Source organism: Papio anubis, chromosome 18 (genome assembly GCF_008728515.1).
Source record: "Papio anubis isolate 15944 chromosome 18, Panubis1.0, whole genome shotgun sequence".
Classification (NCBI taxonomy): Eukaryota; Metazoa; Chordata; class Mammalia; order Primates; family Cercopithecidae; genus Papio; species Papio anubis.
In genome coordinates this window covers 32,345,384-32,365,368 of record NC_044993.1, presented here as the reverse complement: position 1 = coordinate 32,365,368, position 19,985 = coordinate 32,345,384, and the positions used below count along the sequence as shown (strand labels likewise).

Genomic DNA, 19,985 nt, shown 5'->3' with positions numbered 1-19,985 from the left:
ACTCAGTGGCAATCATGCCAAAACAGATACAGACTGAATTTAAGCCAAGTCACTACACTCTCCTTTCTTTTAAAATGTTGACTTCAGCTGGGCGCAGTGGCTCACACCTGTAATTTCAGCACTTTGGGAAGCCAAGCCAGGCGAATTGCCTGAGCCCAGCAGTTTGAGACCAGCCTGGCCAACATAGTGAAACCCCATCTCTACTAAAAATACAAAAATGAGCTGGGCGTGGTGGTGCACGCCTGTAATCCCAGCTACTCAGGAGGCTGAGGCAGGAGAATCGCTTGAACCTGGGAGGTGGAGGTTGTAGTGAGTCAAGATCGTGCTGCTGCACTCCAGCCAGAGTGAGACTGTCTCAAAAAAAAAAAAAACAAAAATAAAAAAATAAAAAATTATAGCTCATGCCTATTATCCTAGCACTTTGGGAAACCGAGGCAGGTGGCTCCCTTGAGTCCAGGAGTTCAAGACCAACCTGGGCGACATGGTGAAACCCTATCTCTACTAAAAATACAAAAATTAGCTGGGTGTGGTGGCAGAATCTGTGGTAGTCTTATGTGGTAATCTTATGTAGTCCCAGCTACTGGGGTGGAGGAGAGGGCCTGAGGCGGCAGGACTGCTTGAGCCCAGGAGCTTGAGGCTGCAGTAAGCCAAGATTCCAGCCTGGGTGACAGAGCAAGACCCTGTCTCAAAAAAACCAAAGTTTACTTCAAGTAACTCTCCTCTTTGCCTACAAAACATACCTAGGATGTCAAATATTTAACACTCAAGCATTAAATACTGTAGCACTTTGATCTGTCACTCTTTTTCTAAAGGAGTTACTAAACGTTTTATTTGCTAGAGTGAAGTCAATTAGCCTTCTGGATCCACGGCCTCCATAATCTGGCTCTACCTGTATCTCCCACCACTCCAAAGTGATCCCACCTTATTCTATGAAAACCCTTTGCATTTTCCCTTAATAGTGCCTTTTATCTAGCTCCTTCCGTATGATCCAACTGCTAGCGCCCCTAAAAGGATGCTAAGTGTTATTAGACAAGTAGGATTCTTTAGTCATTTAACTCTGTTTTTTTAATGGCAGAGGGCAAGTAAAAATGGAAAAAGAAAAGAAAAAAATAATACAAAAGAGAATAATTCTGGGGTTTTTTTTGGTGGGGGGGTGGGAAGGATGGAGTTTCACTCTTGTTGTCCAGGCTGGAGTGCAATCGTGGCTCACCGCAACCTCCGCCTCCCGGGTTCAAGCGATTCTCACACCTCAGCCTCCCGAGTAGCTAGGATTACAGACGTGCACCACCACACCCAGCTAATTTTGTATTTTTTTAGTAGAGGGGGTTTCTCCATGTTGGTCAGGCTGGTCTTGAACTCCCGGCCTCAGGTGATCTGCCTGCCTCGGCCTCCCATAGTGACGGGATTATAGGCATGAGTCATGTGCTCAGCTAATTCTGTGGTTTTTTCGCTTGTTAGTTCTGTTTTTTGAGACAGAGTCTCACTCCATCATCCAGGCTGGAATGCAGTGACACAATCTCGACTCAGTGCAACCTCCGCCTTCAGAGTTCAAGCAATTCTCATGCCTCAGCCTCCCAAGTAGCTGGAATTACAGGTGGACACCACCACACCTGGCTAATTTTTGTATTTTTAGTAGTGACAGGGTTGTTGGCCAGGCTATTCTCAAACTCCTGACCTCAAGGGATCTGCCCGCCTTGGCCTCCCAAAGTGCTGGGATTAAAGGCATGAGCCTCTGTGCCCGGCCAATTCTGGTTTTTAAATCCCTAAACAGCACACAATCAAGGACTGAAACTTTTAACTGGCACATGATGTCGAGGAAGAACCCCTGCAAACTTTAAGGTGTGCAATATGGGATCAATCTCACATTTAAGAACCAGCCAGGCAAGATGGGATTATAGATTGCTGGACATTAAGTTATAAGAATAAAAATGACCTGTTTCTAGAATGATGCTGGAATAGGTTCTTCCTTGGGATAACAGAAAAGGATGATAAAGACCCCACCTACTAGACTACTGCAACTTTGCACTGTATTTACAGAAAAACCCTCATGAAGGAAACGAGGGGCAAAAGCTTACTTATCAACTAGAGAAAAACAAAAAGCCAAATGTCTAGACCTTTTCAGCAACATTTATGGAGGAAGTTTTATAGGGCACAGGTTTTGAGTGCGGATGACCTAGGGTCCTATCCACCACTGGATCTTATGGGCATATGACCATAGATAAGTTACTAGACTCTTTGAATTTGTTTTTTCATCAGTAAAGCAGGGATAATAACCTCACATTTTGCGAGGCTGCTGTAAGAAGCAAATGAGAAGATAATAATATGTAAGGCACTCGGCAGGCTCTGGCACACAGAGCTCTGTAAAGTAATGTTCTAGAACTCTGGGCTTCCACTTTTCTGTGGCTAGTTTACCTGCCTTTGCTTCAAACAGTCCTATAAAACCCTGTTTCTCCTTAGCCATGCCTGATAGGAGGACACCCCAGGGAGTGAGAGGAAGCTGCTTTTTCATTGTTAGAATTAGTGTAAGAGCTGTGCTTTATGATCTTTGGACAGTACTCCAGTGGGACTATGTCAGTAAATTAGAAGAATGTAAAATGCTTTGCGTTCTGTATCTCCCAAAACTAATCTTATGGTAAGAGGAGCTTATTAACTACATTAATTAAACATCAACCCTCAAAAAACCGGCATAGCCACTACTTTCAGTCAGCATTTTTCAAACAAAATAGGAGATAATATTCTTTCAAATATCTAAAACCAAAGTGTGATACTTTTCATCATCAGAGTTTTATGTTGCTGTTGTGAATTTGTCTTTTAAAACAAAAAAACCCATAACGAAAAAGTGTCCCGTATCTAAGACAACATGCTCAGAAGCTGTGATTCAGGACCCAGCTTCATAATAAGAGGTGGCATCACTGTCATGTCACTGAGCTCATTAGGTGCCTCTCCAACCCTGACTGAGGCACACACATGTCCATGGCCCTTCTGAAATGTTAATGGCAGGGAGTAAAAGCAGATGTCTGAGAACAGACGGTTTTTCAGGTGCCCAGTAAGCATCAAATCTTGAGGCATTTGGTCTCTCTTCTGGTGAAGGGGACAAAAGAAAATAGTAAGACTGAAATTTGGGCTTCAGATCAAAAAATCCTTTAACTTGGGTGCATAAAGAATTCCAAGAATACTGACAGTTATCAGAAAGGAAAATCCTAATTAAAATTAACTAACTGGGCTGGGTGCGGTGACTCACACCTGTAATCCCACACTTTGGGAGGCCTAGGCAGGTGGATCACCTGAGGTCAGGAGTTCGAGACCAGCCTGGCCAACATGGAGAAACCCTGTCTCTACTAAAAATACAAAGATTAGCTGGATATGGTGGCCTGCACCTGTAATCCCAGCTACTTGGGAGGCTGAGGTAGGGAGAATTGCTTGAACTCAGGAGGTGGAAGTTGTAGTGGGCCAAGATCTTGCCACTGCACTCCAGCCTGGGCAACAGAGTGAGACTCCATCTCAAAAGAAAAAAAAAATTAAAAAAATAAAATTAACTGAAGCTCTTGTGCACCTACATGTCACTGCCTGGCCTCTGGGTGACTAGTGCCAAGTGGGCCTAACCAGCCTGCTGTGCAATCCAAGTCAGCCATTGCCCCTCTCTGGGCCTCAGTTTCCCTGCCAGCTTTAGCAGAATGGTAGGAAGGCACAATTACAATCTGCAAATGAGACCTAAGAAACCTACTATGTGCCTGTCCCTACACAGGAGACAGACAAGAAGACACTTGTTCCCTGCCCTCAAGAGAATTCTCTGTCTAGACACTTAGACTAGGACCTTAGAGATTTTTTTTTTTTTTGGCAGAGTCTTGCTCTGTTGCCCAGGCTGGAGTGCAGTGGCACGATCTTCCCTGACTACAACCTCCGACTCTGGGGTTCAAGCGATTCTCCTGCCTCAGTCTCCCAAGTAGCTGGGATTACAGGCACTCACGACCATGCCCAGTTAATTTTTGTATTTTTAGTACAAATGCAGTTTCGCCATGTTGCCCACGCTGGTCTCGAACTCCTGGGCTCAAGGGATCCACCCACTTCAGTCTCTCAAAGTGCTGGGATTACAGGCATGAGCCTGGCCCAGAATTTTTTTTAAAAAAGTGAGAATCAACAATGAAACAAGAATATCTCCAGGCATTTGGCATGTGTCAGGAATTAGAGTTTCAGAAAGGATACCCAAATGTTAGTTTCCACAGGAAAGGCTCATTTAAAGCTGGGTGGACAGAACTCAGAAACAAATCCTCATGGAGAGGAGTGTTTTACCTAAAACAGAAATATGGATCTAAAATTTTAACCTTTGGGGTAAGTTTTGGCTTAGGAGGTCTTCCCCACACCCGTGCAGAGGAAGCGGATATTCTGAAAAGACTAGAGTTGAAAAGGGGTGTGCAAAGCACAACTTTCACAGATACAAAGATGGGGTCTGAGTGCAAACACAAAATCGACAGAATCACGTGCTCTTGTCCTTAGTTACTCTTAGTCCAAAAACCATTTACTTCTTCCTATTAAGCCTTCTCTGATGACACTCCCGTGAAGGGCTCTGTTAGTGACTGGACCGTGACCTCCTTGAGCTATCCAGAGCTCGGCACTCAGTAACGTCAGAATGAAGGGCACTAGCCTTTCCCGAACTTGCAGATCCTACATATCACCCGAGGGAGTGGTTAAAATGAGATTCCCGGACCACACCCAGAACCACTCAATCACTCCTCCAGGACAAAGGCCTGGCTGGCTGTCCTAGTAACAAGCATCCTTCCGATCTGGATATTTAACTATACCAACTCAACACGCTGGGGATTCGGACAAGTCGCAGGTTCGAAATTATAACCGTGAGCTCAGGTACCCTGCCAAGCTTTCGTGCTTTGCTGCCAAGTATCCCTAGGGACCGAAACTTCACGGGGACTGAGGCCCAAGGTCACAACGATTGGCTACTGGTAGGACCGGGTCTCAGAACCAGGTCTCCCGGACCCCAGAGCTCGGAGCCCTTTCTCCTCAGAGTGGTGTCCCCGGGGCCTCAGAGTAGGGCCGGCTGCGCAAGGGACGAGGCAGCCTGGGAACGGCAGAAATTCCCGGTCAGGACCCCGGGGCGGTTAGGGCCGGGCCTGGCCCCGCACACCAACTTCTCAGGAATAAACCCGCCGGGACTCTCAGCGGGGCGTCCGTGGCTGCGTTCGCATCGAGGGACGGGGTAAGGAAGAGGAAATGAGAGGATATAGGGACGAGGGTGGGCCGGGAGGGGACAGTTGAGGGAGCTCTGGCGCTCAGCCGGCCCCAACTACTCTCACCTGCTGCCTGGGCTCGCTCCTGGCTTCTCCTCAGCAGTCGACTCCACGCCTCGCGCCTCTCGCGAGAGGAGGAGGCTCCCCGGCGCGACTACTTCCGCTCTTCTAGGGCAGTGGTCCCGACGCTGCCCGTCGCGTCGCCGTGGGCGACGTGCCCGCTTCCAAAATGGCGACGGCGGCGGCCGTGTCTGGTGCGCTTAGCCGGGCGGGCTGGAAGCTCCTGCAGTTGCGGTGCCTGCCCGGTGAGGGGGCTGCCAAGCCGGGGAGAGGCGGGGAGCGCGGAGGGGGCGCGAGGCCGGCTTGAGCTGGGTTCGGCGGTGGGGGGAAGAGGCCGTTGGGGCGGCCCGCGAGCAAGGTGAGGTGAAGGGCATCGGCGCGGGCTCAGGCGAGCTGCCTGGTTAGCTTCGGCCCTGCCCCGCTGCGGGGCAGGTGCAGGGGGGCAGGGCCTGTCACCCCCATTTCATGGAGTTAGCAGAGCCTCAGAGAGGGCTGGGGGTACAAAGGTCACGCAGCCTGAGCCTGTTGGTTACAGAACTGGCAGTCGCAGACCCATTCTCAAGTCCGTTGCCAAGTCCACTAGAAGGACAGGTGGACACGGCCACAGAGAGCCTAGTCCATTGTTTCCCGAAAGCTAGTCGTTTCCCCACCGCTTCATGAACTCTGTGATACTCTCTTACCACCTTTGCCACTATGTACTCAGTATTTTTATTTTTAAATAGGAGTTCTGAAAGAGGAAACTTCATATCACTGTCGTAAATGGAAAACTAATATCGCCTTCTTTAATTAGAATGTATGCATTAACACTTTAGCATACATACATAACTGATGAAACGTTCACCTGTATTTCACCTAAAATCTTCTCATGACCCTCAGTGGTACTACAGTCACACTTTGCATCCGCTCCTTCCTTTTCAAAGTTTTATGGATATTTGTGCCATATCTTTCAGTACGTGTATTAAAATATTGATATTTTTACACATACTATTCTGTTTCTTTTTTTTCTTTTTTTTCTTTTTTTTTTGAGACAGGGTCTGGCTCCTCAGCCTCCCAAGGAGCTGGGACTACAGGTGCGTGCCACCCTACTTGGCTAATTTTGTTGTTAAGAGGGAGTCTCACTCTGTCACCCAGGCTGGAGTGCAGTGGCACAGTCTCGGCTCACTGCAACTTCTGCCTCCCTAGTTCAAGTGGTTCTCCTGCCTCAGCCTCCCGAGTAGCTGGGGTTACAGGCTTGAGCCACCATGCCCAGCTACTTTTTTGTTTTTAGTAGACGGGATTTCACCATGTTGGCCAGGTCCCAAACTCCTGACCTCAAGTTATCCGCCTGCCTCAGCCTCCCAAAGTGTTGAGATTACAGGCATGAGCCACCGCCTAGCCCCCTTTTGTTGTATTTGTATAAAATTCCGAACTAAAGATGTGTAGTTAAAGTAATGCCTATGACCCCACAGATCTACCAAGAGAAGTGAAGGTATGTATCTACAAAAAAGTTAGTACAAGTATGTTCATAGCAATTGTATTCATAGTAGCCAAACACAGAAACAATCCAGTTGTCTAGCAACAGAATAATATTTTTTACGGAACACTATTCTGCGATAAATACTAAAAATCAGTCAAAGAGAAAACTGGACACTAAAGTGATAAAGACCGTTTTTAATCAGTAATAACTTGCAGTAGGGAAAAGGGTCTAGCATGAACTCAGCGCAACCTTGAGTTTAGTGCATGCAGAAGTAACTGGGTGTTTCAAAGAAAAAAATGAGGGAGGAGGTAGGAAGGCAGGTGGGGACTCAGTAGAGTCAAGAAAGTGAATAATTATAAATGAGATTGGGCTGCTAGCTGGCAGTTAACAAAGTTAGGATTCTGTTTTCCCAAAGGGAGCTGTAAGTCCTATCCTTCTTAAGTGTTATCCAGAACAAACAGTAAATTTTTTCTTGACAGCCTGAGTTTTCTCAGGCAGGCACTTTAAAGGTGGGTAGGGTTATCGTAAGGGATGTGGCCCTGAGTGATGGTTATGTTAGTGTGTGTTCAAGTCTTTATAGGCCAAGGTTGAGGCCTAGATAAGAAGAGGGCTCAGAGGAGCCTGGTTAGAGCCTGATCAAGGAGACAGTCTTTGCCAGATCTACTGATATGCATAAAAATATGGATCAATCTCAAAAATATACTAAGGGCCAGGTGTGGTGGATCACACCTGTAATCCCAACACTTTGGGAGGCCAAGGTGGGAGGGTTGCTTGAGCCAAGGAGATCAAGACCATCTTGGGCAACATAGCGAGACTCTGTCCCTATTTAAACTTAAAATAAATAAATATATATATATACACACACACATATATATAGTCCTAAGTGAAAGAAGCTTTATTGAAATATGTACATGTAGATGAAATCTTAGGACAGGCAAAACTAAGACAAGCAAAAACTAACCTAGAGTGAAAAATTCAGAACAGTGTGAATGGGGAATGACTGAAAAAGCATAAGAGAACTTTCTGGGGTGACAGTAATGTTCTCTGTTTAGATTGGGTTCAGGCTGTGCAAGTGTATACATCTGTCAAAACTCATAGAATGGTACACTTAAGATTTATGCATTTCATTGTGTGTAAATGGCATCTCAAAAAAACAGTGAACATAGAACTCTTCCATGCTAAAATGTTTAGAGATGAATAATACTGATATCTGCAACAAATGCACCAAAAATCAAGATGGATGAAGAAATGACAGATGTGTAGAACCTAGTGGCAGATATGCAGGTGTTCATTCCATAATTCTTTCAATTTGCGTGTTTGAAAATTTTTATAATAGGCCGGGGACGATGGTTCATGCCTGTAATCCTAGCGCTCTGGGAGGCCAAGACAGGCGATCACTTGAGGTCAGGAGTTTGAGACCAGCCTGACCAACGTGGCAAAACCCTGTCTCTACTAAAAATACAAAAATGAGCCCGAGAGTAGTGGCGGGTGCCTGTAATCCCAGCTACTCAGGAGGCTGAGGCATGAGAATCACTTGAGCCTGGGAGGCAGAGGTTGCAGTGAGCCAAGATAGTGCCACTGCACTCCAGCTTGGGAGACAGAGTGAGACTCTGACTAAAAAAAAAACCAAAAACAAAATTTTTAGAATAAAAAATGTGGGGAAATAAAAAAAGTAGTATGAATTTATGCTTAGGAAACATACTTCTCATCTTTCTTAAAATAAGTGGGGATGTTGCAGATATTGCAGATGAGAAAGCAGAGATTAGTGTCTTGTCCAAAGATACCACATAGACACTGGGAGAGTAGGACTGAGACATTAAATTACTACTCCAGAGCTCTTGCCATAATATATATAAATATGTAACATTTACAAGCCACTTTTACATTTTGTTTGGGCCACACAGTGGTCCGATTGAGCAAGTAGAAATTATTACTCTAAATTTGCAGATTTAAAAATCTGCACATTGGGGTAAAATTGTTTGCCAGTTATCACACAAGTAACAAGTGGTAGAAACAGGTCGAGATGCTAGGTAGATCTTGTCTCCTGGCTTACCACTTTTCCTACCACTTCATGTCCCAAAGTTCCCGGTTTGCCCAATATTTTTGTGTGGGACCCAACACTTGGATAAGTGGTTCTGGAGGAGTCTCTGGCCTGCTTTTCCTCCTCCTTGTCTGTGTTACCACTCTGGGTCTGAAAGGGTCTTCTCTGTTGAATGTCCCTGACTGACCACCCCAGTTTCTGTTTCAGTGACCCGTTGCCGACCAGCCCTGGTGCCACGTGCCTTCCATGCTTCAGCTGTGGGACTAAGGTCTTCAGATGAGCAGAAGCAGGAGCCTCCCCCTTCATTTTCTCAGCAGCATTCTGAGACACAGGGGGCAGAAAAACCTGATCCAGAGTCTTCTCATCCTCCCCCGAGGTAGGCACTAATCCACCTATTTCTGGTCACTTCACATGCTTCAGTATGTCTGTTCCTCCTTCACTTCCTCTCTCCTCTCCATCCCGTTTTATACCTACCTTCATTTCCAAGGCCATCTTTGTTTTTTAGAATTTTTTATTTTTTGTAGTGGTGACTTCTCGCTACATTGCCCAGACTGGTCTCAAACTCCTAGGTTTCAAACTGTCCTTCCCCTAGACCTCCCAAAGTGTTGGGATTACAGGTGTGAGCCACTGCACCCGACCCCAAGGCTGTCTTTGGAAATAACCTATTGTTTTGATAAAATTGGTGCCTGTTTGTTCTAAAACATCTAAACAGTATAGAGAAGTTCACAAAAATAAAACAGTTTTATCCAAAATTACAGAGATAACCCTGCTAACATTTTTGTGAATATCCTTTTAGATGTTTCTCTAAACTTATTTCATATATACATTTTTGTATAGAATAGATACTATGTGTATAAACTCTACATGCTGTTCTAGAACCTGTTTTTTCACTCAACAGTACATTTGTAATGTCTTTTCATAGTTTAATAGTTGTATAACATTCCAGCAAATAGCTGTGCCGAAATTTATTTGACACTGTTTTTTATTGATGGATATTTAGATTTTTTTTTTTTTTTTTTTTTTTTTTTTTGAGACGGAGTCTCGCTCTGTCGCCCAGGCTGGAGTGCAGTGGCCGGATCTCAGCTCACTGCAAGCTCCGCCTCCCGGGTTCACGCCATTCTCCCGCCTCAGCCTCCCGAGTAGCTGGGACCACAGGCGCCCGCCACCTCACCCGGCTAATTTTTTGTATTTTTTAGTAGAGACGGGGTTTCACCGTGTTAGCCAGCATGGTCTCGATCTCCTGACCTCGTGATCCGCCCATCTCGGCCTCCCAAAGTGCTGGGATTACAGGCTTGAGCCACCGCGCCCGGCCGATATTTAGATTTTTTTTGATGGATATTTAGATTTCCTGTTTTTTATTGTTTTTTATTGATGGATATTTAGATTTCCTTCACTAGTATAAGAAATAATGTGATAAAGTGTGTGAATCTCTCCTTAGAAGTGGGAGCACTGAGTCAAAGGATATGTACACTTAAAGATTTGTTACAGGCCGGGCGCGGTGGCTCACGCCTGTAATCCCAGCACTCTGGGAGGCCGAGGTGGGTGGATCACGAGGTCAGGAGATCAAGACCATCCTGACTAACACGGTGAAACCCCGTCTCTATTAAAAATACAAAAATTAGCCAGGTGCAATGGCAGGCGGCTGTAGTCCCAGCTACTTGGGAGGCTGAGGCAGGAGAATCGCTTGAACACAGGTGGCAGAGGTTGCAGTGAACTGAGATTGTGCCACTGCACTCCAGCCTGGGTGACAGAGCGAGACTCTGTCTCAAAAAAAAAAAAAAAAAAGATTTGTTACATATATGGGACCAGTTGCCCTCCGGAAAGGTAATACTAATTTACATTTCCATTAGAGGTTTTTTTTTTTCCTAATCCTGCCATTGAAAAGTTTCTCTAGATTTGAAATTAGAGTGTTCCTTTTCATTTTTCTGGTTTCCTAACTAAAGTACTTTTCATTTCAATTCAAGAAATATTTTTTGAGGCCCTACTATCATGCCAGGCCCTGTGAGTAACATAGCATTGCTCCTGCCCTCATGGAGGTAGTCTGGTGTGAGTTTAGATGAAGAAACCCTCTGAGCACAGTGTGCTAAGGGCTGAAGACAGGAACTCCAGGGTGCAGCATTGCCTTCATACCACATGACCTCATTTGCTGGATTCCTCTCGGTGCCTATGGGGAGGGGAAGGATGATCTAGTTTTTACTCTGTTGGCATTAAAACATTGATACTGGCTAGGCGCGGTGGCTCACGCCTGTAATCCCAGAGCTTTGGGAGGCCGTGGCAGGCGGATCACTTGAGGTCAGGAGTTCGAGACCAGCCTGGCCAACATGGTGAAACGCTGTCTCTACTGAAAAATACAAAAATTAGCCGGGCATGGTGGCGCATGCCTGTAGTCCCATCTACTCGGGAGGCTGAGGCAGGAGAATCGCTTGAACCCAGAAGGTGGAGGTTGTAGTGAGCTGAGATCACACCATTGCACTCCATTGTGGGTGACAGAGGGAGACTATCTCAAAAACAAAAAACAAACAAACACAAAAACCCCACATTGATACTGACACAAGAATAAATGTCTTCCCAGCATGTGCTTAGAGGAGATCCAGAGCCCCTAGTTTCTGGTCAGGCCCATTGTACATGCCAGGAGATGAAGTATGCTGGGCTGTGTCCTCTTGTCTCAGGTATACAGACCAGGGCGGCGAGGAGGAGGAGGGCTATGAAAGTGAGGAGCAGCTGCAGGACCGCATCCTGACGGCAGCCCTGGAGTTCGTGCCCACCCACGGGTGGACAGCAGAGGCGATTGCAGAAGGAGCCCAGGTGTGTATAGGTGAAGGTGGAGCCACCTGACCAAGATGAGCCAGGATGGAGTCACACCAGGCAGAGCGGAAGGCCTCATGCCTTCTTCCAGTCCAGTTCAGAGCCCCTCACAGCTGCAAGATTGACTGGGTTTTTTCCCCCAATGGGGTGGAACTGGCTTTATTTTGTAGTTATAAAGAACGTACCACGGAGTTGGTTGTTGGGAGTTGTGTTCTAAAGGCAACCTATTAGACAAGAATTGTCTGTGATCAAAACTACCATGTTTCATTGACTCTAAGATGCCATTGGTTGTAAGAAGCACCGTTTTTAAATGCATCAGTAAAACAGAAAACATACTGCCTTTTGAACTATGACAGAGCACTTCTATGATTGACACTCATTTTTTTAAATGAAAAATCTATATGCATTTTTGAATTAATGACATACGGTGTTTGAAAACCCCCAAGAAGGCACCACTTTGGAGACCAACACATCTTATTTTCCCAGAAACTCTAACAGCATTTCCTGCATTAGTAGAGACTGCTGCTTTAGATTAGGCAGGAGGCTCATGTTCAGGCCATGTTGTAGAGAGTCCTCCAGCATAGCAAGATACCATCATCCAAGAGACTGAGGGGATGACAGAGTTGCGTCTCCCATCCCAGGCTTGCTGCAGGGCATCTACCCATGGCCAATGGGCAAGGTTGCTGCTTTACTGAAATTTAACTGTTATTTCCTTGTCTTCTCAGTGCACATTTGGTAACAGAAGTCTCATTAGTGAAATGCAGATGCTCTGACTCCACTGTAGGCTCATTGTGAAAACTGAACAATACAAACAAATATAAAAAAGAATGTAGAAAACACCTATAATCACACCAAAGATCATATTACCAACATTTATGCCTAGTTCTTCCAAATTAAAACCCTTTAAATGATTCATTCTTTAAATGTTTGTTGAGCAAATAATGTGCCCTAGGCACTGTGCTAGTCCAAGGGACATGACGGGTCAAGATGGACCTGCTTCCTGCCCTTGTTGAGCTTCCAGTCTAGCAACATTAATAAAATGTATACAAATATTTACTTAGACGATGTGGTAAGTGCTATCAAGGAAAGGTGCTGTTGGGCTGTATCATGGAGGGACCTGATCATTAGATCAGGTCACAGCTGCAAGATTGTTTGTTTTTTCCCTCAATAGGGTGGAATGGCTTTATTTTGTAGATATAAAAGTAATGAACCATGGAATTGGTTGTTGGGAGTTGTGTTCTAAAGGCAACCCATTGGCAAGAATTGTCTGTGATCAAAACTACCATATTTCATTGACTCTAAGATGCCATTGGTTGTAAGAAGCACCATTTTAAAGTACATCAGTAAAAAAAGAAAACATGTGGCCTATTAAACTATGACAAATAGTTTAATTTGTCATACCAAGGGGATGGAGGGCTGGGCACAGTCGTGCATGCCTATAATCCCAGCACTTTGGGAGGCCAAGGCAGAAGGATTGCTTGAGCCCAGGAGTTTGGGACCAGCCTGGGCAACCTAGGGAGGGACCCCATCTCTACAAAAAAACCAAAAATTAGCCAGGCATGGTGGTGCTTGCCTGTGGTCCCAGCTAGTTGGGAGGCTGGGATGGGAGGATCTCTTGAGCCTGGTATGTCGAGGCTGCAGTGAGCCATAATGATGCCACTGCACTACAGCCGGGGCAGCAAAGTGAGACCTTGTCTCAAAAAAAAAAAAAAAAAATATATATATATATATATATATATATATATATATGGGGTGGGTAACGGCAGTCAGGAAAGGGTTTTGAGCTGAGAATTGAGGAATGAATAGGCTTTACGTGACTTCGTGGGTAGGGGATGGACAAGTCCAAATAGAGAAACTGCAAAGGCAAGGTGGAAAGAAAAAGAAGGATGGTGCATTAGAGGAACCACAGAGAACCACCATGCAGAGAGTGCAGGAAGAGAGACTTGAGATGAGCAAGGCTGGAAAGGTCAGTCAAGGTCAAATCAGGCAACGCCCTAAAGGTCATGATAAGGAGTCAAGCTTTTCTTCTAAGAACAATTGAAGATACTGGATTAAATTTGGCATTTCAAAATGCTCATTTTGGCTGCTGGATGAAAAGTGGATTGGAGGCAGAGAGAGACTCATTGGGGGCTGCTGCCAGACATCCAGGAGAGAGAAGGTGGTCTGGCTTAGAGTAATGGCAGTGGGTAAGTTTGGGAATAGCTTGGACATGGGAGGGAGTGACAGGATGGCACCAGAGTTGCCAGTTTGCATGTGTGGGTACACAGTGGTAGTGTTTTCTAAGGTTAAGGCCATTGGAAGAGGACCAGCTTTGGGGAAGGGTACAGCCTTGATCTTTATTGATTATGAGGAGTTTTTCAGTCAACCAGTGGAGGCATCAGGCATACAGTTCGGGAACTGGAGGAGATAGCTGGACTAGAGATACACATTTGGGCATTATTAGCGCGCATATATATGCTGTGTATATATATATATATGTAGTAATTATGGAAGTCAGTGAGAATGTCCAGGGCAAGAATATAATGTCATATGAGAGGGGAGTCCAGACTGTCAAGGAACTTGGACATTTAAGGGGAGGGTAGAATAGGATGGGCTGTCAAAGTCTAAGTCAGAGCATCCTGATGTTGGAGGCACAGCAGGAGAGTGTGGATTAAGCAGCTAGACATTGGTTACTGGAGCAACAACTGTTTGAGTGGAGAACTGGGTCAGAAATCAACTGGAGTGGATCGAGGTGTACATAGAAGGCGAGGAAGTGGCGAGGCGTTTGGCTGCGAGGGGTAGATGAGAACTACGGTGCACCAAGCAGGGGAAACAGATGGAAGTTTGCACATGATTGAACACAAATGGGAAGAGTACAGAAACAAGAGTGGACCAGGCTCACATGTGTAATCCCAGCACTTGGGGAGGCTGAGGCGGGAAGATTGCTTGACACTAGGAGTTTGAGGCCAACCTGGGCAATATGGCGAGACCTCATCTCTACAAAGATATTTAAAAATTAGCCAGATGTGGTGGCACATGCCTATGGTCCCCGGCTGAGATGGGACGATTGCTTGAGCCCGAGAGGTCAAGGCTGCAGTCATACCACTGCTTGAGTGACAGAGCGAGACACTGTCTCAAAATAAAGAAAAGAAAAGAAAAAGGAAAGAAACAAGAGTGAGGGTGAATTTACAAGAGAAAATAGGCAAAATCAAGAGAGTGAAATTCCTTGAAGGCAAGAATTGTGGGTTCTGGACAACAGATGGAAGGGCTGGCCTTAGATGTGTTAGGTGCAAAGTTGGAGAAAGCAGCTGAAGGCTTAGTTTCTAAAAAAGAAAGAAGACCTGTTGATGTGTTCATCCCTGAGCTAGTCTCTGTGAACTTGTTATTCAAGCCTGGATTCCACTCTTGCACACACACCAAGGGGCTTTGTGGGGTGGAGGGACCGGTGGTGGTCAGTTTCACCAAAATCACATGGACCCAGAGTGAAGAGTAGGGGTGTCCCACTGAAAATCAAGCCGCTGTCACTAGGAAGAGGCTCTAGTGATGAACAGGCAACAAATGTACCCTACACTTGGGCACCGCTTTTCTGTTTTCTGTCTCCCCTTTTATAGTCTCTAGGTCTCTCCAGTGCAGCAGCCAGCATGTTTGGGAAGGATGGCAGTGAACTAATACTGCATTTTGTGACCGAGTGCAATGCCCGGCTCACACGCGTGCTGGAAGAGGAGCAGAAGCTGGTACAGTTGGGCCAGGCAGAGTAAGTCCCATGGCATTATTACACAGGGTGGCAGCTAAGGATCAGGGAACTTGGGCCCTATTAGCTATCCCCAGGAGGCCAATCCAAGCAGAACCCAAAGAAAGTAGCATTGGGCAGCCTTGCTGCTGTGATGGGACTGACACCTGGCAGCCTGTCTCTGACAGCTTTAGTCAGGCCAGCATCAGGAGCTGGTGGGACCCTTTTCCGTAGGGCTGAGTAAACCGTGGAGCACTAAGCCTCTGCCTTTTGCTCAGAGACACACTGTTTTCTTTTCCCTCTTCCAGGAAGAAGAAGACAGACCAGTTCCTGAGGGATGCAGTGGAAACCAGACTGAGAATGCTGATCCCATACATTGAGCACTGGCCCCGGGTACCGAGTCCATATCCAGGCCCCAGAGCAACAATAATCCTAATATTTATTATTCTCAGAACCTTTCACACAGATGACTTTGTACACTGTTGAACTTAGCTCATCAATCTCCATAAACCCGAGAATACTTAGTACGCTTGGTAGAGCTGGGTTTCAAACTTGGGCATACCAAAGAGAGTGACCCTGAGTCATCTGTGTCTCAGTTCTTGGAAATGTGAGTGGTTCAGGTACTGGATCCCATGCTGGGTGGGGTTCTCCTAGTGGCCTGAGTGTGCCACCAGGTCTGCAGGGAGCAGGAATCCATGCAGGAAGTTAGAAGAGTCAGAAGATTTTATTGGCTGTCTTCACTTGAATAACAGCCCTGTGGATTTTAGATCTCGAGGACTGGGATTTGTCAAATTGTCAATGTGATGCTTGGGAATTGGCATATTTGTTGCAAGGGTTTTTTTCACCTTTTCTGAAGCTTCCTTTTTCCTCTGTTTTAAAGCATGTCACAGTATGGGCCATTCTCTGAGTGAAGAAAGTACAGAGTGAAAGTACACCCGAAGTGAGAGGGACTCAGACATCTTGTGTCCTTTGCTCAGCTGGAGTACTACTGAGCATGTAGTTTCAGTCATTCAGTTGATAGACATTTGAACACTTACGGTGGTGCCCAACCCCAGGCCAAGTGTGACTCATTCCACCTTGCAGTTAAATCAGTGGAAGTGCATGTATGAGGCTCTCAGCTGCCTTCCTGATTCAGCATAGTGTTTTCTTCCGGGCTGCCTCACTAAGAGAAAACCTTACAGCCGATCCAGGACCTCTCTGACCACCTCCCCAGTGGATGTAGCATTGGTAAAGTAGCAGGACCTTGTTTTGTTTGACAGTAGGAGCTGATGTATGTGAACGGACTCCTATCTCTGCTGTTTCTTCTGTGTGACAGACTGGGGTATCTATGCCCATCCTTGCTTAGACCAGTCTAGACCCTCTGTCCCTCTGCATTCCCAGTTCCAAATGCTAGGGATGGAGAATGTGCTTGGGCTTGCATAAGACAGGGCTATGCCCCTGGCTTTCCTCAGCTGTGGTCAGCATTGCTAGCTGCCCAGAACTCACACTGGTGGGTGAAGATGCTGGTCTCAGAGAACCAGAGCTGGGCAGGCTCCCTCATACTACCTCTCATTGGAGAGGTAGGTGCTGGTCAGCTATGCACCATTATCTGCGAGCAGAGCTTACTCCTCTGTCATTCTCTCCCCAGGCCCTCAGCGTCCTCATGCTCCCTCACAACATCCCGTCCAGCCTGAGCCTGCTCACCAGCATGGTGGATGACATGTGGCATTACGCTGGGGACCAGTCCACTGATGTGAGTGCTTTCTGCAGGCCCACAGGAGGCTGGGAAAGGCTTGTGTTAAGCATTGCCTCAAGAAGCTTGTGAAATTTCTTTGATCACAAGCCCCTGTAGGGGGGCTGTAGTGTCATTCCCATCTAAGGTATGAGGAAGGTCCTTCACGAAGCCAAAGTGGGATCTAGGTCATCTTCATTCAGGGACCAGCATTCTAGCCACAAACCAGTTATTATTTCTTCCAGCTTGTGGTGGTGATACCAGGTGTCAGAGAGCCTTTAGCATTGGCAAAGCTAATTGGGCTGCCATTTTATTATCATTTCCCTCTCTCCTAAGATGTAGATTCTGCAGCAAAATTCCTCTTTTGAAAAAAAGAAATGCCATGGAAACACCCATTGCTTTAAAAAGAAATTCCCTTCCCCAGCCCATCTTGACCTGCTTTGCTAAGAGATCAATAAGGCTCTTTAAACAGCACCAGGAAAGAATCTGACTTGTTAATGTTATCATATTTCTGGTAGGAAATTTTAAAAAATATACCTTCATAAAGGAAATTAAAATGTGATGATATTTTGTGGAATCCTGGATAAGGAGGCACAGAAATACTCCCACCATAGTTATAATGAAGTGTTTTAATAAACTTCTCCCATGTGGGAATATAATGCCGACAGAGATGGTAGGAAAATGAAATTAGAAAGCAAAGAAATTAAAGGAATAAAACACCAAGCAGCTGAGCTGGTCCTCTGAAGAGCAGTTTGCCAGAACAATCAGAAGTTGCTGAGGGACTTGAACTCTCAGCTTTGCCCAGGTATTGTAATCTGTCCATGAGCCTGTCTCAGCCCTCACTTTGTTGATGAACATACCAAGGTTTGGTCATAACTGACTGATTACAGCATCTTCTGGGACTCAGATGTCCTAAGATGTAGGCTTTCTACTAGCAGTTCCAAAATGGATTGGATGTAGCGAAATCATCTGGGATACTTATTAAGTATCCTGATTCCTGGCACTTAATTTAGATCCATTGACTCTGCTTTTAAGAGGTTGGGCCCAGGAGCTTGCATTTTTAATCAACCAGGTAATTCTGATGCTCAGTCAAGTTTGAGATGGTGGTGTTGTCCAGAGGGCCAGATGTATCTGTGAGAGAAAGAAGTAGTCAAACGGGAACCAGGAGTTCCCATGGCCTTGGGTAGGAACTGCCTCAGACTTGCTCCAGCCCACAGCAGTAGCGTGGGTTTCTTTGCAGTTTAACTGGTACACCCGCCGAGCCATGCTGGCTGGCATCTACAACACGACAGAGCTGGTGATGATGCAGGACTCCTCTCCAGACTTTGAGGACACTTGGCGCTTCCTGGAAAACCGGATTAATGATGCAATGAACATGGGCCACACTGCCAAGCAGGTAGCTGGGGACTAGCCATTGGGGAACCCTCTTTAGAAGGCATACCTGTTCTCCTCAGGCTACAGCTGGTCACTTGACTGTGCTCTTGCTCCCTTTTGGCCTCAGCTGACAGTCCTGAGGGCCTTCCCAGGGAGCCTGGCTGGTTCTTCCTCAGGCCAGCCCTTCCCTAAGAGCCATACTTTGCCCATTTGTGATTGTGTTGTCCAAAGCTGTCCTTCCAGTAATGTGGCCTCCATGTCTCCACCTTTTGGGGCTTATAGGCCTCCTGATTTATCCTGCCTGTCTCAACTTTAAGTTTGTGTTGGTGGTCTAAGGGAACCTGACACTGACTCCTTCTAGGTAAAGTCCACAGGAGAGGCACTGGTGCAAGGACTTATGGGTGCAGCAGTGACGGTGAGTACTGCCCAGCACATCCCTGCCCCTCCTTTCTCCCACTCCAGCCCTGTGATATATGTGTTACTGACTTCACATCATTTTGTAGCCCTAACCTGGAAACCTAATAATCTAATAATAAGGCTGACAGTGGTTCAGCCCTAGTGTCTTGATTCCAAAAACCCCACTTCTTTATTTTTTCCTCTTATCAGGAGATATCACTGACTCCTGGGACCCTGGTATATCGAGTCTCTGTATCATAGCTGCACCTGCCACCTTGCAAACCTGGATCTTGGTCAGGTGTGGTGGCTCATGCATATCATCTCAGTACTTTGGGAAGATCACTTGAGCCCAGGAGTTTGAGGCCAGTCTGGGCATCATGGCAAAACCCTGCCTCTATGCAAAAAAAAAAAGAAAGAAAGAAAAAGAAAAGCTACATCTTTTCTATTAGAGTTTATAGGCAGGGTAAGCCCTCACTATGCTTTTTGTTTCCATTCCCGTGTCAGCTCAAGAACTTGACAGGTCTAAACCAGCGTCGGTGAGAGGAAAGGGTGTAAGCTACAATGCCTAGAAGAGAATGAGTGGACAGATTGAAAGAGCTTTGAAAAGTATGAGGTGCCATCCGTGTAACCTGGTGTTCATGAGAATACACTAAAGGACTCCTGAGACACTACCACAGCCACCTGGAAACCACAAGGCATTTGATGCTACCGTTCTGGTCAGGGATTGGGCCGCTTCTTCAGTTCCTAATACCAGACCAAGCCTCCTGATGCCTTTCTGCACTGCAATTGTGTGATTGAAAAATGAGATGTTCATCCAAGCAGTCAAGCCACAGAAACCCAGCATGTCCCTGTCACGATCTCATGGGCACCTTGATCATGTCTTAACCTTCCATTAACCTTGGGGCTCCCAAGCCAGAGTCAAGGTGATGCATGCCTCATGCCACCTCAAGGTGACAGCTCATCCCCAGCACAGCACAGGCGTGTGCACACAGAGGTTTTCCTTGCACCCCCCTCCCTCTCAGGTGTCCTGAGATGCTACTCCTGGGAAACCCCTCAGAAAACTGCCTCACCTGAGACAAGTGCCTGCTGGACAGAGGTGTGATCCCAGGCCTGGTGTCATATGACACCAGCATGCATCGCAGGATTATTAGTGTATTTTGAGTCTAAAAATAATAAATATGTTTGAAGTAGTT

At 46.2% G+C, this 19,985-nt stretch overlaps 2 protein-coding genes across 5 annotated transcripts in view; one reads left to right on the top strand and one right to left on the bottom strand.

Moving 5' to 3' along the window:
* The window catches only part of CIAPIN1 (cytokine induced apoptosis inhibitor 1), an 18,075-nt gene extending 12,585 nt beyond the window's left edge, over nucleotides 1-5,490 (bottom strand). The window contains exon 1 of the mRNA XM_003919594.5: nucleotides 5,307-5,490. The gene's annotated coding sequence lies outside the window, so the exon portion shown is untranslated. The remainder of the gene's footprint in view (nucleotides 1-5,306) is intronic.
* On the top strand, nucleotides 5,396-19,985 carry COQ9 (coenzyme Q9). Of its 4 annotated transcripts, none has more exons than XM_009196513.3 (10): nucleotides 5,396-5,545; nucleotides 9,005-9,173; nucleotides 11,467-11,602; nucleotides 15,193-15,335; nucleotides 15,620-15,704; nucleotides 16,939-17,043; nucleotides 18,263-18,418; nucleotides 18,758-18,811; nucleotides 19,003-19,090; nucleotides 19,297-19,985. In XM_009196513.3, the coding sequence occupies exons 1-9, from the start codon at nucleotides 5,470-5,472 to the stop codon at nucleotides 19,051-19,053; spliced, it is 975 nt and encodes a 324-aa protein (XP_009194777.2). In that variant the 5' UTR covers nucleotides 5,396-5,469; the 3' UTR covers nucleotides 19,054-19,090; nucleotides 19,297-19,985. The 4 variants fall into 4 exon arrangements, with proteins under 4 accessions (XP_009194777.2, XP_003916991.2, XP_009194775.2 ...); XM_009196511.3 differs by lacking the exon at nucleotides 5,396-5,545 and adding an exon at nucleotides 5,681-6,249; XM_003916942.4 differs by lacking the exon at nucleotides 19,003-19,090 and having other exon boundaries at nucleotides 19,297-19,984.

Excerpts from the sequence above, each read along its gene's own strand:
- COQ9 (XM_009196511.3), top strand. The coding sequence starts at position 6,129 with ATGAAACGTTCACCTGTATTTCACCTAAAATCTTCTCATGACCCTCAG. Across the intron at positions 6,250-9,004 it reads TATTTGTGCCATATCTTTCA|TGACCCGTTGCCGACCAGCC; the intron begins GTACGTGTATTA and ends TTTCTGTTTCAG. Across the intron at positions 18,812-19,002 it reads TTATGGGTGCAGCAGTGACG|GAGATATCACTGACTCCTGG; the intron begins GTGAGTACTGCC and ends TCCTCTTATCAG.